Source organism: Gadus chalcogrammus, chromosome 20 (assembly GCF_026213295.1).
Source record: "Gadus chalcogrammus isolate NIFS_2021 chromosome 20, NIFS_Gcha_1.0, whole genome shotgun sequence".
Classification (NCBI taxonomy): domain Eukaryota; kingdom Metazoa; phylum Chordata; class Actinopteri; order Gadiformes; family Gadidae; genus Gadus; species Gadus chalcogrammus.
Window position 1 is genome coordinate 4,419,523 of NC_079431.1, and position 17,129 is coordinate 4,436,651.

General features: G+C 43.0%; 1 protein-coding gene across 1 annotated transcript in view; it reads right to left on the minus strand.

Annotated features, from left to right (window-relative positions):
- Positions 1 to 14,792, minus strand: part of thsd7ba (thrombospondin, type I, domain containing 7Ba) — a 115,565-nt gene extending 100,773 nt beyond the window's left edge. The window contains exon 1 of the mRNA XM_056580342.1: positions 14,639 to 14,792. Within this exon, the coding sequence (XP_056436317.1) occupies positions 14,639 to 14,792 (154 nt within the window). The remainder of the gene's footprint in view (positions 1 to 14,638) is intronic.
- Between the last annotated feature and the right edge of the window lie 2,337 nt (positions 14,793 to 17,129).

Below are 17,129 nucleotides of genomic sequence, written 5' to 3' on the forward strand. Positions count from 1 at the left end.
ACAGTCCTATCCGGACCCACGACCAATTAAAAAAAAAAAAATCAAAAAAAAAAGTTTTTTTATTTTTAATTTTTTTTAAGATGTAATCTGACGTAACGAACGAATCAAAACGAACGAATCAAATAAACGAATCGTTATAGTGAACTGAACTGAAAGAACTAGTTCCCGGAAAATAATCATTTTGCCCATCCCTAGTGGCTATTAGTGGGTGAAATGTACTGTGAAATATCGGTTCCGGTTGACTGTGCTCCCTGCTCTCTAGATTTTAGAATGCGCCTTAGACTGCTGCTGATTGGGTCAGGGAATCCATCTTGGCTGTCAATCGCAGGTGCATGAAAGCAACACTTCTCACTGAGAGAAATGGAGGGAGGGAACAGTGATGTAGGGGATGGGTTTATGTTGTCTCTGCTCTCTCTCTCTCTCTTTTTACCTACAGAAGCTAAATATACTCAACAACCGCGGTTTGTGAATATCAAAGACCACGCCTTTTTCGTTTCATAGAATAATTTGTATTTTTATCCAACCAGAATGAAAAACATATCAATTCTAACACCTCATATGGATTTATATTTTCATCATATTTAGGTGATCATTTTAATTATACAGCGAGAGAAACCAGTTCTAACACTTAATCTCAATGGCATACTTTTTATAGATGGTGGTTGAGTGGTTGCTGGTCAGGGTAATCAGCTGTCCTCCGTCCAACGCTAAATCTGGGGTGTCTGCCCCAAATGTCAGCCTTTATACTTTGTATGAATGGAAACGCGTGACATTGGGAACCGCTCTTTGTCAGCCACTAAAGCTTCTTTTTTTTTTATTCCAACGCTCTATGGACCAACTATATGAAATTACATTTCTCTCCTGACGGAGAAGGACCTGAGCTCTGGGATCAGCACCGCCATCTCGTCCATCTGCCGCCATGCCCTCATGACGACCCTGACATTAATCAGCTACCGCTTCACAAAGTGCAGCAATTTATCAGGAAGGTCAAATAAATATTAAGACCAAAAAAAAAAAGGAAAGGCAGTTCAGTTCAGTTATATCTGCCCCCATTTCTGAACATAGCCGCCTGATTCTCCCCTGGCTGTCTACCGATGCATGCGTTCAGGAATAGAGCCGTTAAAAGCTCTCATGCCGTGGCCAGAACGCAGATCTTCAACTAAACAATGCGCAAACATGGCAGATACCGTACTCTGCGCATGCATTTCTGCTCATTGTGAACGCAGCCAAATAAGTAAAGATCCAAGCAAAAACCATGGCAGCTGCAGCACACAAACAGCAGCCCACAACCCCATGGCTCGTCTATATCAGAGAACCAAGCAAAGTCATCAGGCGGCTGTGGAACCATGTAAGGAGGTTTTTTTTGTCTCCCTCTTCATCCCAGACTCCATTAGAGTGTGCGGATACTTGAGAGTCCATTCTGCCCAGAGACTTATTGGAGAGGACAGAAGACTAATGGGTAGTCCGGGGCTCACCGATAGATCAGAGTGGAGATTTACCTTTTCCACAGCCAGCATACACCAGGCCCCAAGATAAGTAGGAGGACAGTTGTGCTGTGGTGTGCGGGTCAGCCGAGGGGGCATTAGAGGGTGATGCACTTAGAAAGGACAAAGGGATGCGCACATTCTGAAGATGCCAATCGAGTCCACGATCTCAGGGGAAACCTGGCTTATTGGTCAAGCCTGAATAATCAATTTGAACATTACATTTGACCCACAAATTCAGACATAGGTTCACTACTTATAGTTATAGCCTTAAGTGTACAGTCCCCTTTTTACAGTATGCGTCACCATATTGTGGAATCAAGTCTATTTTCTGACATGTTTAATGTTTCCTTGGTGTCAGAGGTCTGTTTTGGGTGCAATCTTCGTTCTTACAGTATTTATACCATGTACCCTATCCTAGCCTGGTAGGGAATACATTTGCATTACAAGTAGCAGTGCATCCATAGAAGGACTTCCGAATGTCATTTTCCGTATAGGAATTTCACGATTGTCCCTCTCTGAACTGCAGAGCTCACTCAAATTGGTTCAACTAACTTATACTTTCAAAGCCCATTCAAGCACATTAAATGGTAAAACTACCAAAACCCTGTGCAGGCCTTGCATATCGCCGTTTGCACATGTCTGTCCTCGAAAGACACATTTGGAAAAGGCTGCAAGGGAAGCTGTTAAAATGACATCATTCCATGTGTCAGAGGATTGTTAAAACCCATTCTCTCTTGCAAAAAAGAAACCTGCGCCGTCCTCACCCTCCTTGAATTCGCACCGCTCACATAAGACAGATGCACATCAGACCGACGCCAGTGTGATGCATGGCTTTTAAACTGCATTTGGCAAACACTTTTCCACAGCCCGTCCTGTGAAGCAGCTGTTGGCACCAGTGTAAGAACGAGTACCTGAAGCAGGAAGGCAGCAAAGGCATTGTGGAGAACAACTCTGTGATTGCGGACAGATGGTGCCTCCATGACAATGTGCACATTTAACATTGAGATAACGCACAGTGTCGACCAATGGCTTACATGAAGAACGTGTCAAGACACGTACCTACATACGTCCATAACATGCAAACGTGGAGATAGAATCTGCATTGCTTTTTATTTACTGGACGGCAATTATAGCTGGATATATTATGAATAAATCACAACACGTCTCCCTACGCTTCCGCCATGTCCTACAAGGAATATAATGGTCTTAAATGGGTCAACAACACAAGAATGCTTCTTCCCACAGAAAGAGAAAGAGAGCTGTGGTGCAGCATATACATTAATTATAAGGACGTCTAGGCTGAAAGCTGATTATTTTATTCCTTAAACAGGTTTAGCTCTACAGTGCGCAGGCAAGTGTCCATATGAATGCATAATTAAAGCGAGTTAAACAAACAATTTCTTAATTAATTCCTTCACTCTGGTGAGGACTTTTTACTGACTTGGAAACACCATATGGCGAATGCCGTGTAGAAACCTGCGCAAACACAGTGAGAAGAACATGCCCACGACACAACTTGCAATGGCTGTTTTGAAACCCAAACTGTTATCACTGCCAAATGATTCTGCTACCCAAGAGCCCGTTCCTATTTGCATTCAATTCACAGGTCAGTAGTCGCAGGCAGTGCTTATAAACGAGACACTGGCCCACTGGGGGTGGGACCAGCAGGCTCTGTTGGCGCAAACAGCTCTCCAACTGTTTTCTTTGCTGAAGTCCAGCATAACTTAATATATCATACTCCATATATTTCAGTTTCGCCTCGCAGGAAATGTGCCCCTATGCAGTGTTGTGAAACCACGAGTTTTGTAGGAGATGTAGCGCGGTACGGGTAATGGGATGATAACAAGCTATTTAAATCCACAGCGAAAAGTGAAGCTTTCGTCTCCCAGCTACCGTTTTAATTGTTTCCGCATTTTCATGAGACGCTAACATTGACAATATAACTGTCACTGTAATAAATCTGTGCTAGTTTCAGTAGCCTTCCGACACTTGTTAGCTCGAGAAGCTGAGTATCTTTACTGTTTGTTTTCCTTTCTTCTGATAGCTGGTAAAGGATCAAAATATGACTAAACCGCCTGTATTATTAGCACTCAGCATCTGTGCTTGGTGACTAAGTGAGAGTGTATAGGCCACCAAAGTGATGGACGGCCAATTCCTTTTTTACAGGTACACTAATTACATTTCATCAGTGTCTGGTACATTGACATCCTGTAAACTAATAGCAACAACTCTTTCCCCAGAGCCTTTGGAATGAGCAAGCAATCAATACGCCCTTGCATCTACAGCCTCAATCGGCCTCTGGTACACCTCCAGATTATCTGTGAGCCGAGAACAAACATGGCTTTAGAGGGAAAGTTGAGGAGGGCCAGCACTGGAGGTGGGGAGAGGAGGCAATCTCATTAATACTCTGAGATCACACCGGCTCTGAGCGTCTCAGGCTGGGCCTTTGCTTCACTGCCACGGCATACGGAACCGGGCCTTATTAAAGTTATACGGGAAAAAACATCATAGTTGCTCCGAAGCAGCGTGAAGGCGGGAGAGGGATGGCCCACGTGTGAAAGTGTCATTCCCCGGAGGAGCAGGGAGCTGATGCAAGCTTACACTCCGCAACGCGTTTCACTGACAAGGTGCTAAAGACAAAATTTCATGAGGCGCTGTCTTGTGATTCATGATTCGTTCTCAAAAACACCTTTTTACAACACTATAGCGGTATTTCTCACCGATTCACAGGTCAAAGTAGATACATTTTAAGGGCTATCATTTCGGGGTAGTTCTTTTCTCTTTACTTGTCTTACGTACTGCAGCTACCTGTACAAAGTAAGTACTGATGCACACAGCGTGCATACCATCGGGACATACCACAGGTGATTACACTGATTGGCACACCTGTAGTGCCACCTATCGACTTTCGCGGACTCAGTCGATGTGATGTATCTTCTACTGCGCAGCGGATTGCGGGCCGGAATATCCAGAACGCATGCTGGCTTGCATACTGCGAAATGCGACCGGATGTATTACAACATCCTGGTATTTTTGGCATACTGCATACCCTCCCATCTTATTTCTGACCAATCGGGACATCTGGTCCCTGATTGGTTCAGGGAATCCGTATTGCATGTCAATCACATGTGTGTGAATGCATCCGATGTCAATGGTGATGTAGGTGGGAGGGGGCAGAGAGGGAGGAGTCTTTTGGGGGGGGGTTGTTTGGTTTATTTATCTTCAAATATTACTGACAGCAGATCTGATGAAAAAAACCTATCAATCAAAACTAAAAACTGCCCTTGAACTCGAAGTGAAACTTTTAATAGTACATTAACAAATCAAATGAAATAATTAAACAACAACTCAGTTCGCAAGGCGGGGGGTGTAGGGGTTGGTGGGTGGAGGGGGCTCAATATAGAGTCATTCAGCGTCTGCTACGCACCAAGCTCAGGTGTCACATTGCAAATTCAACCAATCTGAAATCCCATCTCTGATCTCTGAATCCCCCCCAAGCCCCCTCGGAATCAATCCCAGCAGCGCCCTCTCCCCATCCTTCCCCCTTCATTATTTCGTAAGCGTTCGGTTCCTCGGTAATAGCCCTACTTCTCACACTTTAACCCGCCAGCAGAATCTCCAATCGTGGGAGGAACAGGAACTAACTCAGTTAGGTAGTAGAATGCATGGTTCAGTATCACATCCAACGCCTCTATGAAGTCGGTGGCATCTACCTACTTCCATGTTAACTTTGTGTTATTTACAGGGATGATCTGCTCTTTATTTCCACACTACCTCATGTTCGTGCGATATCTAATCACAATGAGACTAACCGAACGGACCGTTGTGCAACACAAATGGATTTCTTAGCCAGTGTGTTCATGGTGATTAATCAGCATGGCCCATTAAAAGCCACCACAACAACACTGTAGTAAAAGTGGTGGAAGTAGTACACACAGGAAATGGCTTTAATTATTTTGTTATGTCCATGGAGTCTGCTGGCCTCCTCCTTTAAGGCTTTTCTTTTTTTGGCGCTCTACACTTTCATAAGCAAGTAATTACGATGCCTCACCTTGCCGATGAAAAGGAACATGTTGTGAAAGAGAAAAAACATCTGAATGAACTGGGGAAAATTAGAGAGAAAACAGCAAGAACCCTCACAAGAACCATTTCAATATTTTATTATTTAACTAAATTACTTGTGGCCAGAGATATTACAGCTATGCTTCATTTATTTATTCAGCATTAAACTTTAATTGACAAAGGAGGATCTTGCACAGGTCAGAGAAGCTGTGGTCTTATTCGTTTGGGACTGGATCGTTATCATGAAAATCTCCCGTCATTCTGTCGTCTTTTTCTATGCGTCGATTGTCTATTTTCTCCTTGTCGTCTCCGGTGTAAGTTTTGCTATGGCCAGGCACTGCATGGCTTGTGATCACAGCATTTAAGGGTCCACCGTCATCAAGTCTCAATAAAAAGAGTAAGATGCATTCCTCTGTGAACGATGAGGACACTGACCTGCTAGATAGTGTAGAACACAACATATCTAAACTTTATTAGTCATTATAAAAAAGTGTGTGACTTGCACTTGCATTCCTTTTTCTGCATTTGTGATGTGCAAATGTGATGATGCAATTGGTTACAAACTACTGCAATATGCAATCTGTACTTGGATAAGAATACCATGAAACATGAATAATCATTGACTATCATAATGCGAAAAGCATACAAACTGCCACACACAATGGACCACTTGTCCTTCTGACGTGTTCTCTGGTTCCTCTGACATGTTTCTCGGGCACGGTAAAGATTCAGTTTAAATATAGACTACACCTAGGCATGTCTACCGCTTGCCTCATAACTGTGGTATAACAGTGTGGGCGTGCCCTTCTCTGTGTGTGCTCTCGTCTTCACCTACTTACCTTTCGTAGAAAACGCCCAAGGGCCATATATCTAATTATTAATTACTGCATGTGCACAGAGCTGAACCTGGGATCCACATTTGAAGTGAGGGAGGATAATCGGCTTGTGCTGACAAAGACAAAGCATTGAAGCCAGGAGACAAGCTTTGCATAGGCTGGGTACCCGAACAAAGACAAAGGTGTCAGGGAACATATCAATTTCCAGTGAAGTCTGATTGAACTTGGAAAAGGCTGCATTGAACGTGTGTGTGTGTGTGTGTGTGTGTGTGTGTGTGTGTGTGTGTGTGTGTGTGTGTGTGTGTGTGTGTGTGTGTGTGTGTGTGTGTGTGTGTGTGTGTGTGTGTGTGTGTGGGGGGAACCATCACTATACATTTGGATGAAAGTACTCTCTACCCTCCAGATTGAAGTGCTAATTTATACACTGCATAGCATATAAAGTCTCTCTAAGTAGACACGTTGAACGATACATGTGAAACACGCTATGCATCTATCTCATCTGCTACAACACCACTATCAATTGCTGAATGAATTAAAACAACGGTGAACACAAGGGCTTTGATGAAAGCCCCTGCATTTTCAGTACTGTGAATGTTGCAAACTTAGTTTTGGTAGTAACGTTCCAAGGAGAAATTAGAAGGGGCGCGCAGCTAGTGATGCGTTTTCCATCACCCAAGCATGGTTGTTCCTCCAGAGAGGGTCGGGGGAACCCTGTTTGAATCGCTGGATAGTGAGGTCCAAAAATACCCCTGCAATTAGCGCTTATCGCCATAGGGGTCACTAATGAGAACGAAACGAAAATCTTTGAGATTGCTACTTAAAGTGAGGACCCGAGAACAAAGGTAATTGGAAGGTGTCAATTAATTATGTATTCAAGTCGAGGTGAAACTGGCAGCTTAAGTCATTATTTATTTTGCAAAGAATAAGGAAACAATACTTACAGTATATGTTTTTGGTAAAAAATAAATAATCTAGTTAGGCGAGGACCTCACCGTATTTGTACATTTGTGGACGCTTAATTCTTTTTGTTTTGTACTTTTGATAAGGGTGGTTTGTCGTATTTTGTTTGCGTACTGATAGAGGAACAAATAAAATCAAGGTCCTCGACACAGCACACTAAAAGGTAAGTTGAGGGTAGTAGGCTAGGACTGGGACTGGGGGAAGACTTCAAGTGTTGTGCAACCCATGGTTAACTGGACACATGAGCTAAAGGGACACCAATCTAGAATAACCTAAAAAAGCAAAAATAGGCCTTTCTTTACAGATCTTTCTCGCCGAGCTTAAATCTACTTTTGTACTAACAGCAATACAGAAATTGCAGGAATTGTTCCAATTCCAGCCAATATTATGTTTATCCCTAAAAGCAATCATGATGTAAGGTTGGCTTGTGTTTCTTTCTGCTATCAATTGATTGAATCTCAAACACAAAATGTTTCTGATGATTTCATGATAATCTTGAAAGTTCTTCGCATAAGGTTGATATAAGCCCCCCCACCCATTCACCCCTTTGACGCGTAACTTGCAAAGGATTTCTAAACAGGGGAGCAGGGGGGGGGCTGCTCTGAAAGCCAACTCTGCTCCTGGGATTCTCTCATGGGACTGAACTGTCTGATCTGACTTGCTTGGAAATTCTTTGCCTTGTGGCCCTCGTGAGACTGGTCGCCATCTTTTTCATGACGACCTCAAACAAGTCCTCCCTGTGCCAGGAAGTGCCGCGCTGGGCTAAGCTGCGGCGGCGGCGGTGCGCTCAGACAGAGATCGGACGGTCAATGGCGAGGGCACCTTGAACATGGCCCTCAAAGTTCGCTTTTGACTCGCTTTGATAGCAAGCATGCCCACTCCCCACGAGTCCCTAGCTAGCTCCCCCACACAAACCAACACCACGGCCTCAACGGCAACCGAGAACTAAAGGGATCTAAATTTAGAGCATGCATTGGTTTCTGAAGGTATTCACTTTCTGCTGCCTGCGTTTCCTCTGTGTCTCCACGCAGTGCGTTGGTTAGGAGAACAAATGTGCTGTTTTTTTTTACAAAGGGGTTGAAAAATAGAGGCGCTAATTGGAGCCGTATCTTTTAGCCGCAGATCGATAGTGAACTTTGAAATGTTGTTTTCTTCTCTGACCTTGTTCCTAATCAGGCAGACTCTGTGGACTAGATGCAGCCTCCCCATGGGAGGCAGGAGAGATAAAAAACGTATATTTTTTTGACGAGCATTTGTGCACATTTGAGGACGATTTGCCGGGTTTGTAATGCCACGCTGCATAATTGACACGGTGTGAATGGAGCAGAGGACACCTTGAAAGCGTTACATAAAACACAACAATAGACTGCATGTAAAGACGGATAAATGCAAATGTATGTATGAAAGTGTGTTCGTGCCATCCACGTCAAACTCTCGTTTTAAAAACTACTTTTGGAACATAGCATAGATGCTGAACATGTTTTATTGTGTGATACTTCTTAGTTTAGATCTATGCTGCAGATCTATAGATCTTAGACTCCACATTATATGAGGTGTTGCTTTCTGACAGAGCTAAACTCTAAACTACTGCGAGGCCATTTACTTATTTTGACCATGATGTAGAACTATAGATGTCTGAAAAGACAACATAGCTACCCTGATATAAAGAAATAATTTTCCGAAAGACACATTTATTTTCTTTTGCGGTCCGTAGGTCGAAGATTTAAAACCATTTTTCTGTTGAAAGCACATGCAGTAGGGGATTAGTATTAAAGGCTGCCAATCAACTTTGCTCTGGACATTCCTATTTATATCATTGAATTAAACCTGCTTACACAGAGAAACCATGATGGAAGAACAGCCATCCAACATTTATTTTGCTTTCAAATGTAAATCCAAAACATTTTGTGAAAGTGTGTAATAAAATTCAATAGTGCTGATCGATCTGTGATGGAGAGGCCAGGTCTGTGGTGTATCTGAGGAGGCCGTCTTTAAAGGGTTTTATGTTCGACTTCAATTGTAGCAAAGTGCTGAGCTTGTAGTGGTCACATCTGAAGCCGTTTAGAGACTGATCAATTTACGAGTACTTGCACATTACCCATCTCATAGGCCTAATCCGCCAACATTCTCCTGACGCTTTTTCATCTGCTAATGTGTGTAATTTAAAAATACTATTACACCACTGGATCCCAAAAGCCCTTTAGTGTAAATGTAATGAAATATGCGTCGAAAAGTGAACGAGTTCCATGGGAAATATTATTAGGTCTCCCTTCCCGAAAATTACAGAACATGCTGATTCACACATTGCTATGTTTAGGTTTGGGTAGTCACATAAGGTAGGGGAAAGAACTCTCTTTACTTATTAAATTAAGGCACAGCAGTGTGCAACAATATCATATTATTATGAGTCATGAACTCAAAAAGATGTGCAATAACTAAAAGTAGAAAAAATAACGACATTGCCATTGGCGCCTTTGCTAGCCGTGTAGCATTAAATACCTCAAAATTGTGCCCAAAATATGCCATAAAATGACTTTGCTGACATTGATTTTGAATTAACTTAAATAAAGATATTCTGTAATCTTGTTCAATTTATATTATATTTGATTGGGTTTGGAAAATTACCTTGTTACACAATGCCACTTTGCTTTTGGGGGTCATTATGGGCTTCTTCCAATCACTGACAGCCCCATCAATGGAATCCTGGAGCGTGAGTTCTTAATCATTGATATAATACACTGATAATATACTGATATAATACAGCACAGTAGTTTTGATAGAAAAAGGCCTTTCAACTGAAAAACCGCTGTTCCTTGCAGTGTGGCCTTTTTGAGTTAAGTTGAGGGAGGGAGGGAGGGAGGGAGGGAGGGGGGAGGGAAGGGGGGGAGAGGCACTGTGACCTCCTGTGTGATAATGTTTACCCATCTTGCAATGAACATTGTTAACCACTTCAAAGAGGACGGTGGAAAATGAGTACACCAAGAATGAGAGCATTTGATCACCGGGCTAGGTACAGAAACTTAACAAACGCAGCTTATGGCTCCATCTACCAGAAACAAACCGACTGCAAGCTGTTTATGTGTCCGTTATGCGAATGATTATTGGATTATGTTCTGGTTGAATGAGACAAAAAGTTGGTTTCACAATTAGGTCCTTATGCTCAAAGTTGTGACTGTAACATTGGCAACAATAAATTGTGATATCATACTTCTACCAGCACTGAAAATATGTTACAGAAATCTGCAACAAAGCAGAAAAAGCACAAAACCAGTCCAACTGTAAAGCTAATTTGCTTACATGGCTTCCTCATATTTGATTGAATAATGAATAATAAAAACACTGCACGATATATACCATATCTCTGCAAATCTTTCTTTTGCAGAGGTATGGTATATATAAACCGTACCAGGGCAGGGCAGCAACACTTAACATCAAATACAAACGGTTTCTCAATATATTTACATTCGCAACAGAATCTTCAGGAGAGCAATGACACAACCTAAACATTGTTTAATTTATGCTACCGGCTGTCCAATAATATTGCAGTGCATTTGGTATAAACCTGGAATTAAATGAGCATTCTGGCACGGGTGAGGGTCTGGGAATTGCTTGCTTTGATTGGTTGGTTGGTTGGTTGATCGGTTCCTGAGGCAGGTCCCAGGGTACTTAAATCGCTTGCGTTGAATTCATTTAGATTCACAACAGATGTAAAGCCTGATGTGTCGTCCTAACAATAAAATAATGAAATCTTTGAGTAAAAACAAACAATCACCAAGGAAATATAGGCACTGCATAAATATCAAGCCCAGTGCTTGCTAATTCTTGAAATATGTCCAAAGCAAGCAATCAGTCCGGAATATTACAACAAGAGGCCCGGCCATTTAATGATCCTGTCCTGTTTGTCTGTGTCTTTGTAAAGAAGGTGAATTTATTCGTTGTCTATTATACTTTTTTTTTAGCTTTTGTGCAAATGCAACACAAGCAACCCCAGGTCACAAATAAACCCAAAGAAAAATGTGTGTGTCCTCTCTCGATGCACTAGATGCCTTGTCAGTTGGAAGTTCTCTGATTAAAACTATTGTACTATCCCTTGTTGGGAGCGAGGTCCTTATTGGGCCTTTTGTACACCCATCCAGAATGAGCTTGTAAAATAAACAGCTCCTAACCAGGTTTCAAAAAAGACCCTACAAGCCAATAATGAAATATAAACATAGCGTTTGTGTTCAAAATTATATTCTAGAAAATTACACTAAAGATGACAAAAAGTGAAAAGACTGAAGCCGACATTGAAGTAACCTGGTCTCCTCTGGTTGCTATGCTCAGAGTGAGATGTCCATATCAATCGAATAGAAAGCTGCTCTGGGGTGTGGATGTTTACTCTTCCTCTCATAGCACCCCTTCATATATTTCCTTAGAGATTCAAGGAGCGGAATTTGCAAGGTGCACACATGGGTTCAGATGGCAATATGGTTGTCCTGAACTCATCTAGGAAAGCTGGAGCGTGTACTCAGTGGGCAATAAACCTGCCAACTTTCAGAAGTCCATTGCTTTTCTGACAGGCCATTGAAAGCTCCCATCCTCTCTACACACCCAACAGCAGCTCAACTAGTTATACTGCTGCTTTCAATTTGCCGTCGTTATGATATGATAAGTCACATGTGAGTGCTGGAAGTTAATCAGCAGGAAATACAAGGCACAAATAACATGCAATCATCAGACAAGTGTTGTGAATGTATTAGTCACCACCATCTCAAAGGCCGTTGAACAGAGAAACAACGCAGTGTGCAATTATAAAATATGGTATTTTGTAGTGGAAAGTTCATGGTAATTTCATGTTATCACATTTAAAAAAGAATATTCGCTGACAATTCACAACCCCAGTGATGTAAAGACGCCCAGTAACAGACTCTGTAGAAACACAGAGGAAGATTGTTAAAAAAGGGGTAATTTCTTTGTACAGAGTTCAAAGACTGTTCTGATAGACGCAGCGTCCACTGCGTCATTCCCCTGCATTTTGAGATATCGATGAAGGTCAATCCTAAATAGATCCACAGGCCTTCGTTTGATGCAAAGACTTGAAGCTAAGCCTAGCGTTGAGGCACTGGCTGACAAGAGATTTACTCCGCAATGATAGAGGCTGGGATAAACACAATAGACGTACCACACGTTTGAAAATTACTTTATTTCCTTAACAAGTTTGAGCTCAATAAGGTCTTCCACGAAATGAGACGCAAGAAATGCTTCATTTAATACACAGGATTATCGACCAATTGTCATTGAATGCTACGTATGGACTTGCTTGAATTTTTACTCTCCCGAAATCAGTGGATGAATAGCAGTGACCACTTTTTGCGAACAATGGGCAAAAAGAACAGGAACGCAATGTCTGCTTTGTACCATACATGACATTGTATTTAATTGCATTCACTGTGGTCCGCAGCTTGCCCTTCAAGCTTCAATTGGCAATTGTAACGAACTGTGCTTTAATATCACTGATAACCCTAAGACTTCATTATCTGAATGAAACAAAGGGAATTACATACTATTTTATCTTTTACAAAGAACTTTGGCTCTCCTTAATCTTGCAAATGCATTTTCTTATTTTATCTTTCTTTAGTTGTGATTTTAACTAAAACATACTACTGAAGATAAGATATCCAAGCTCTGCAGAGCCATTAAACATTCTTTAAAATTCATACGAATTTGGACACGTTGTCAGACTTTGTCAAACTTGATAATACTGCGGCATATCAATCCTTTTTTCAAAGAAAAGTAAGTAAACTACATTCTTTGCAAGATATAACTCAGCCATGACACCTTTTAACATGCACCGCAGACATCAAATTTATGTTTTTCTGGCACCGAGGTGTCTTCAACTGTGATGTGACTGAACTGTGCGAACTTCCTGATTCTTCACTTAAGTGACAACCTATAAACCGTCTCAGCTCCGCGGAGCGGGCGTGTGAGCCGCACTCCCACCAGCCGCACGCAAGACATCCTTTTTAGAAAATATTCTTTCAAAAGGGAACTTATTAATCCTTTATTACCACTCAGGCAGCGTCATTATTCATCCACAGAGAGAAATGAACGTGCTAATTGCACAGCAAGTGGGGACTTTTGTTTGAGAGGCGAATCCATTTTCTAAAATACTTTTTTTGGGGGGGGGGGGGTTGTGAGAGTTTATGAAGTGAGAAATAGAATGAATGGTAAGATTAACTTCAAACACTTTGTGATATCCAATGGATGCTATTGGCTCTTTGAAAATATGGCTAATATTAACTGAGGAGAGGCAAAACCAACCCAGAGAGCAAACCTGTGTGCTCAAGCAGGGAAGAGATTAGCACGGCCTCATTTGCACACATCTCCTGCGGTGGATTTGTTTACACGTGAAGATTTCGGTCCGAATCAACTTTAAAACAACTCATTGATTCTTTTTCTTTCACCTCGCTGAAGAAAGTAATCTATTTCTCTTCTCTTTACATCCTGTCTCATGCACACGGCTAAAGTACAACCCATTGCCAGCAGGGTACATCCTTTTTTTTCGCCATGCTCATTGAATGATGAACTGAATTTAGCGCATGACCCTCGTGTAGAACCTCTGCGGAAGTGAAAAGTAATGAATGTGCGGTTTAAATGGCTACTGCACCAAATGCTGTGAGGACAGGCGTGTTCTGACAGCCTACCTGCAATGCAATTTAAGTCGCACACGCTCGTGCCACAGCAGAAGACAAAGAAAACTAAACCCAACTAAAGCAATAAAGCAACTTCCAAATTCCACAGCGGTGTGAACACTTGGAATTCATTATTTACCGCAGAGCTCCCGGCGATCACATAGTCATGTCACAGCACACACATCATTATAACGGAGATAACAGTGTGGAGGTTGTCAACTTAGGGCCGATGATTGATTGTTGTGTGGGAAGCATGTATTATTATGCCAACCGCACCAGTAACACCTAGGCCGTGTTTCTCTCTGCATAAATTACACAATCGGAATGCCACAGAAATTGGTGCCAAAGATTATGGATCCAGCTCTGTATATATATATATAGATATATATTTTTTATTATTATTATTTTCCTGAGGCCAGCAGGAGTAATGGATCTCATAACGAGATAGGACGGAGGTGTTAAACACCTGCATCCAGGTGACCTCCAACACGCGCCAAGGGCGTAACCCATCAGTGTCCGTCTATCTGTCAGTAGTATAATTTCCACCATGCCCGGCACCTTCTCGACGGACAGACAGACAGACAAAACAGACGGACGGACGGATGGGTCCAAGGCTTCCTACCTTCTCGCCATGAGAAGTGGCGGTCCCGGGGGAACTCGATGTCGGACTGGACCACCTGGGTGGCGTGCAGAGACAGGAGCAGCAGGAGCGCCAGGTAGCTGCTGGGGGCTCCCAGGATCCGGGAGCGGGCCGCAAAGCCATGTTCCAGAACCATAGTCCAGCCCTTTGACTCTGCTGCCTCTCTTACTCCTGTCAGGGGGGGGGCAAGGATGAATTAATCAACCCGTTGCAGACATAGCATAAGGGTGTAGGCTGGCGTAGTGTGTGTGTGTGTGTGTGTGTGTGTGTGTGTGTGTGTGTGTGTGTGTGTGTGTGTGTGTGTGTGTGTGTGTGTGTGTGTGTGACAGAGCACTGTAGTGATGCATTAGGTGTCTGGGTGGGACACAGGGAATGGATCACTTGCATGCTGCGTGTTGTCTACCATTCTTTTGACTTGAAATTGCAGTACACACAATGGCATCATGATGTGCAAGGAGGGACCACGGAAAAAGTGGCCATAATGCGTTTATATCGCTGCCGAAACCGTGGTGAAATGTATAACTACCTGAATCCAAGATTATACTACAACAGAGCATCGGGGTATGAGAGAAGGAACAGTTGGCATTGCGTAAGCATCGCCCAATCATACTGTACACATAACATAACATAACGAGCCATGTTTGCTCATGCACTCACTGCGAATGAGGCAAGCACGTCCAAACCGCCGGAGCTCCCAATATAGAGCGTTGAAGGCAGCTGCTCAGCCAGAGAGCATGGTGGCGGCTATAGGGCATTCAAACAGAGAGCAAAGGGATAGGATCTATATGTCGGCCCGCTAGAGTCGCGGCCGACCGCGACCTGCAGGTGCGGCGGTTTAAGTGGCAACAAGCTACGCAAACACAGAAGGGGTTTGCACCAGACCGTCGCACGTTAAAAACGGACACAATCGGCAATCAATATGTGCCTCACTGGCTGTCTGGCTTCCCTCCCACACACGACCGATACGCATAATATTACCAGAGATGAAATGTTAAGACTGTACCAGCGGAAAGCATTAGAGGTGGCAGGGAGATATAGGAGGAAGAGATGGATCTCGGAGAATAATAAGGGGGTATTAGCACCTTTGTGGGAGTGCATTTATTTCCATCTCCCACCACCGTGATTCATGTCCTGGGAGCGTTTTGTATTAGTCGCGGATTTGCAAAGGGCCTGTAATTCTGCTGCATCAACAGCAGAAATTAATGAATGTGGATTCAGATCTGCCTTTGTGGAGGGGCAGCTTATCCCCGTTCATTTCTCCCGATTCATATTTTAGGGTTGGAGATTTTTTTTTTTACCTCGGTTGTTCCACGATTGTGCTCCATTTTCGGGCAAATGTGTGAGGTAATGACACGCTATGCCTGCGCAAATTAATACGGGACGTTTACACAGGAGGATCGCATGTCTTACAACACAAAGTCTTAGCAATATTGCCCTCACTTTAAAGTATGAGAGTACCGGAGCCAATTTGTCTTTTGAGCTTTGAAGAACCTGTTTGCTTGTTGATGAGAGGGAGAATTCATTGTTGTCGCATGGATGGGCAGCGCAGTCTGGCGCGGGAGACCATTTTGCCAATTAACACGTTTGCTTCCTGATTGCCAGCCAACTACTCAGCCCTCAGTCGCGCCTTGGAGGTCATACCTGGCTGCACCCAAATTAGTTCCTACCTCTGGCTGAACTCACCAAAGGTTGATTGGAAGATAGCGCTGATTGGTAAAAAGGAAACAAGTTGTGCATTTTTTTTTTTGGAAATGAGCACAACACGCATCATTGTGTGTAGTGCGACAGTGTTTTCGTCCAACCCTGAACATACACAGTTTAATTGACTTAAGGCGAGACATTTACGCATCATTGTGTGTAGTGCGACAGTGTTTTCGTCCAACCCTGAACATACACAGTTTAGTTGACTTAAGGCGAGACATTTTGCAAATAATGTGCTGACTTGCAAAGAATGGAGAAAAGGGGAAGACCTTTATTATTCAAAAATGATCTATTCTTCCTGAGGCTTTGAAAGTCATAAAGAGCTGACACATGCTCATTTCAGCATCGGCATCTTCCCCTGTGACCTGTCAATAAACCGGGAGTACATTACACGTCTGGAATCCTAAACAGGCTCTTTGTAGATTATTTGGGTCACGAGAATAATGTCTGTCTGCTGCAGGACCCCGGATAACCTGGGGAGCTGGAAAACTATTCTCTGGGACACGCCCCTCGCGATAGGACAGTAACGGGGCCGACTCCCATATCTCCAGTCCTTACCTGGGACTCACAAGGAGAAAGACAGCAGCTACACCATCAGCCAACCGACGATGTAACAGCCCACATTTCTGATGTTTGATTGGCTTGTTTTCTTTCCAAGGACGTAAAAAGCTGATCAGAGCTCTGTCTAATCCCCATGATTTCTTACCAACTCTTTGAATACAGGAGGGGCAAGGGGCGTTCCAGCTGGAGAGACTGACAAAGGCATTGTATA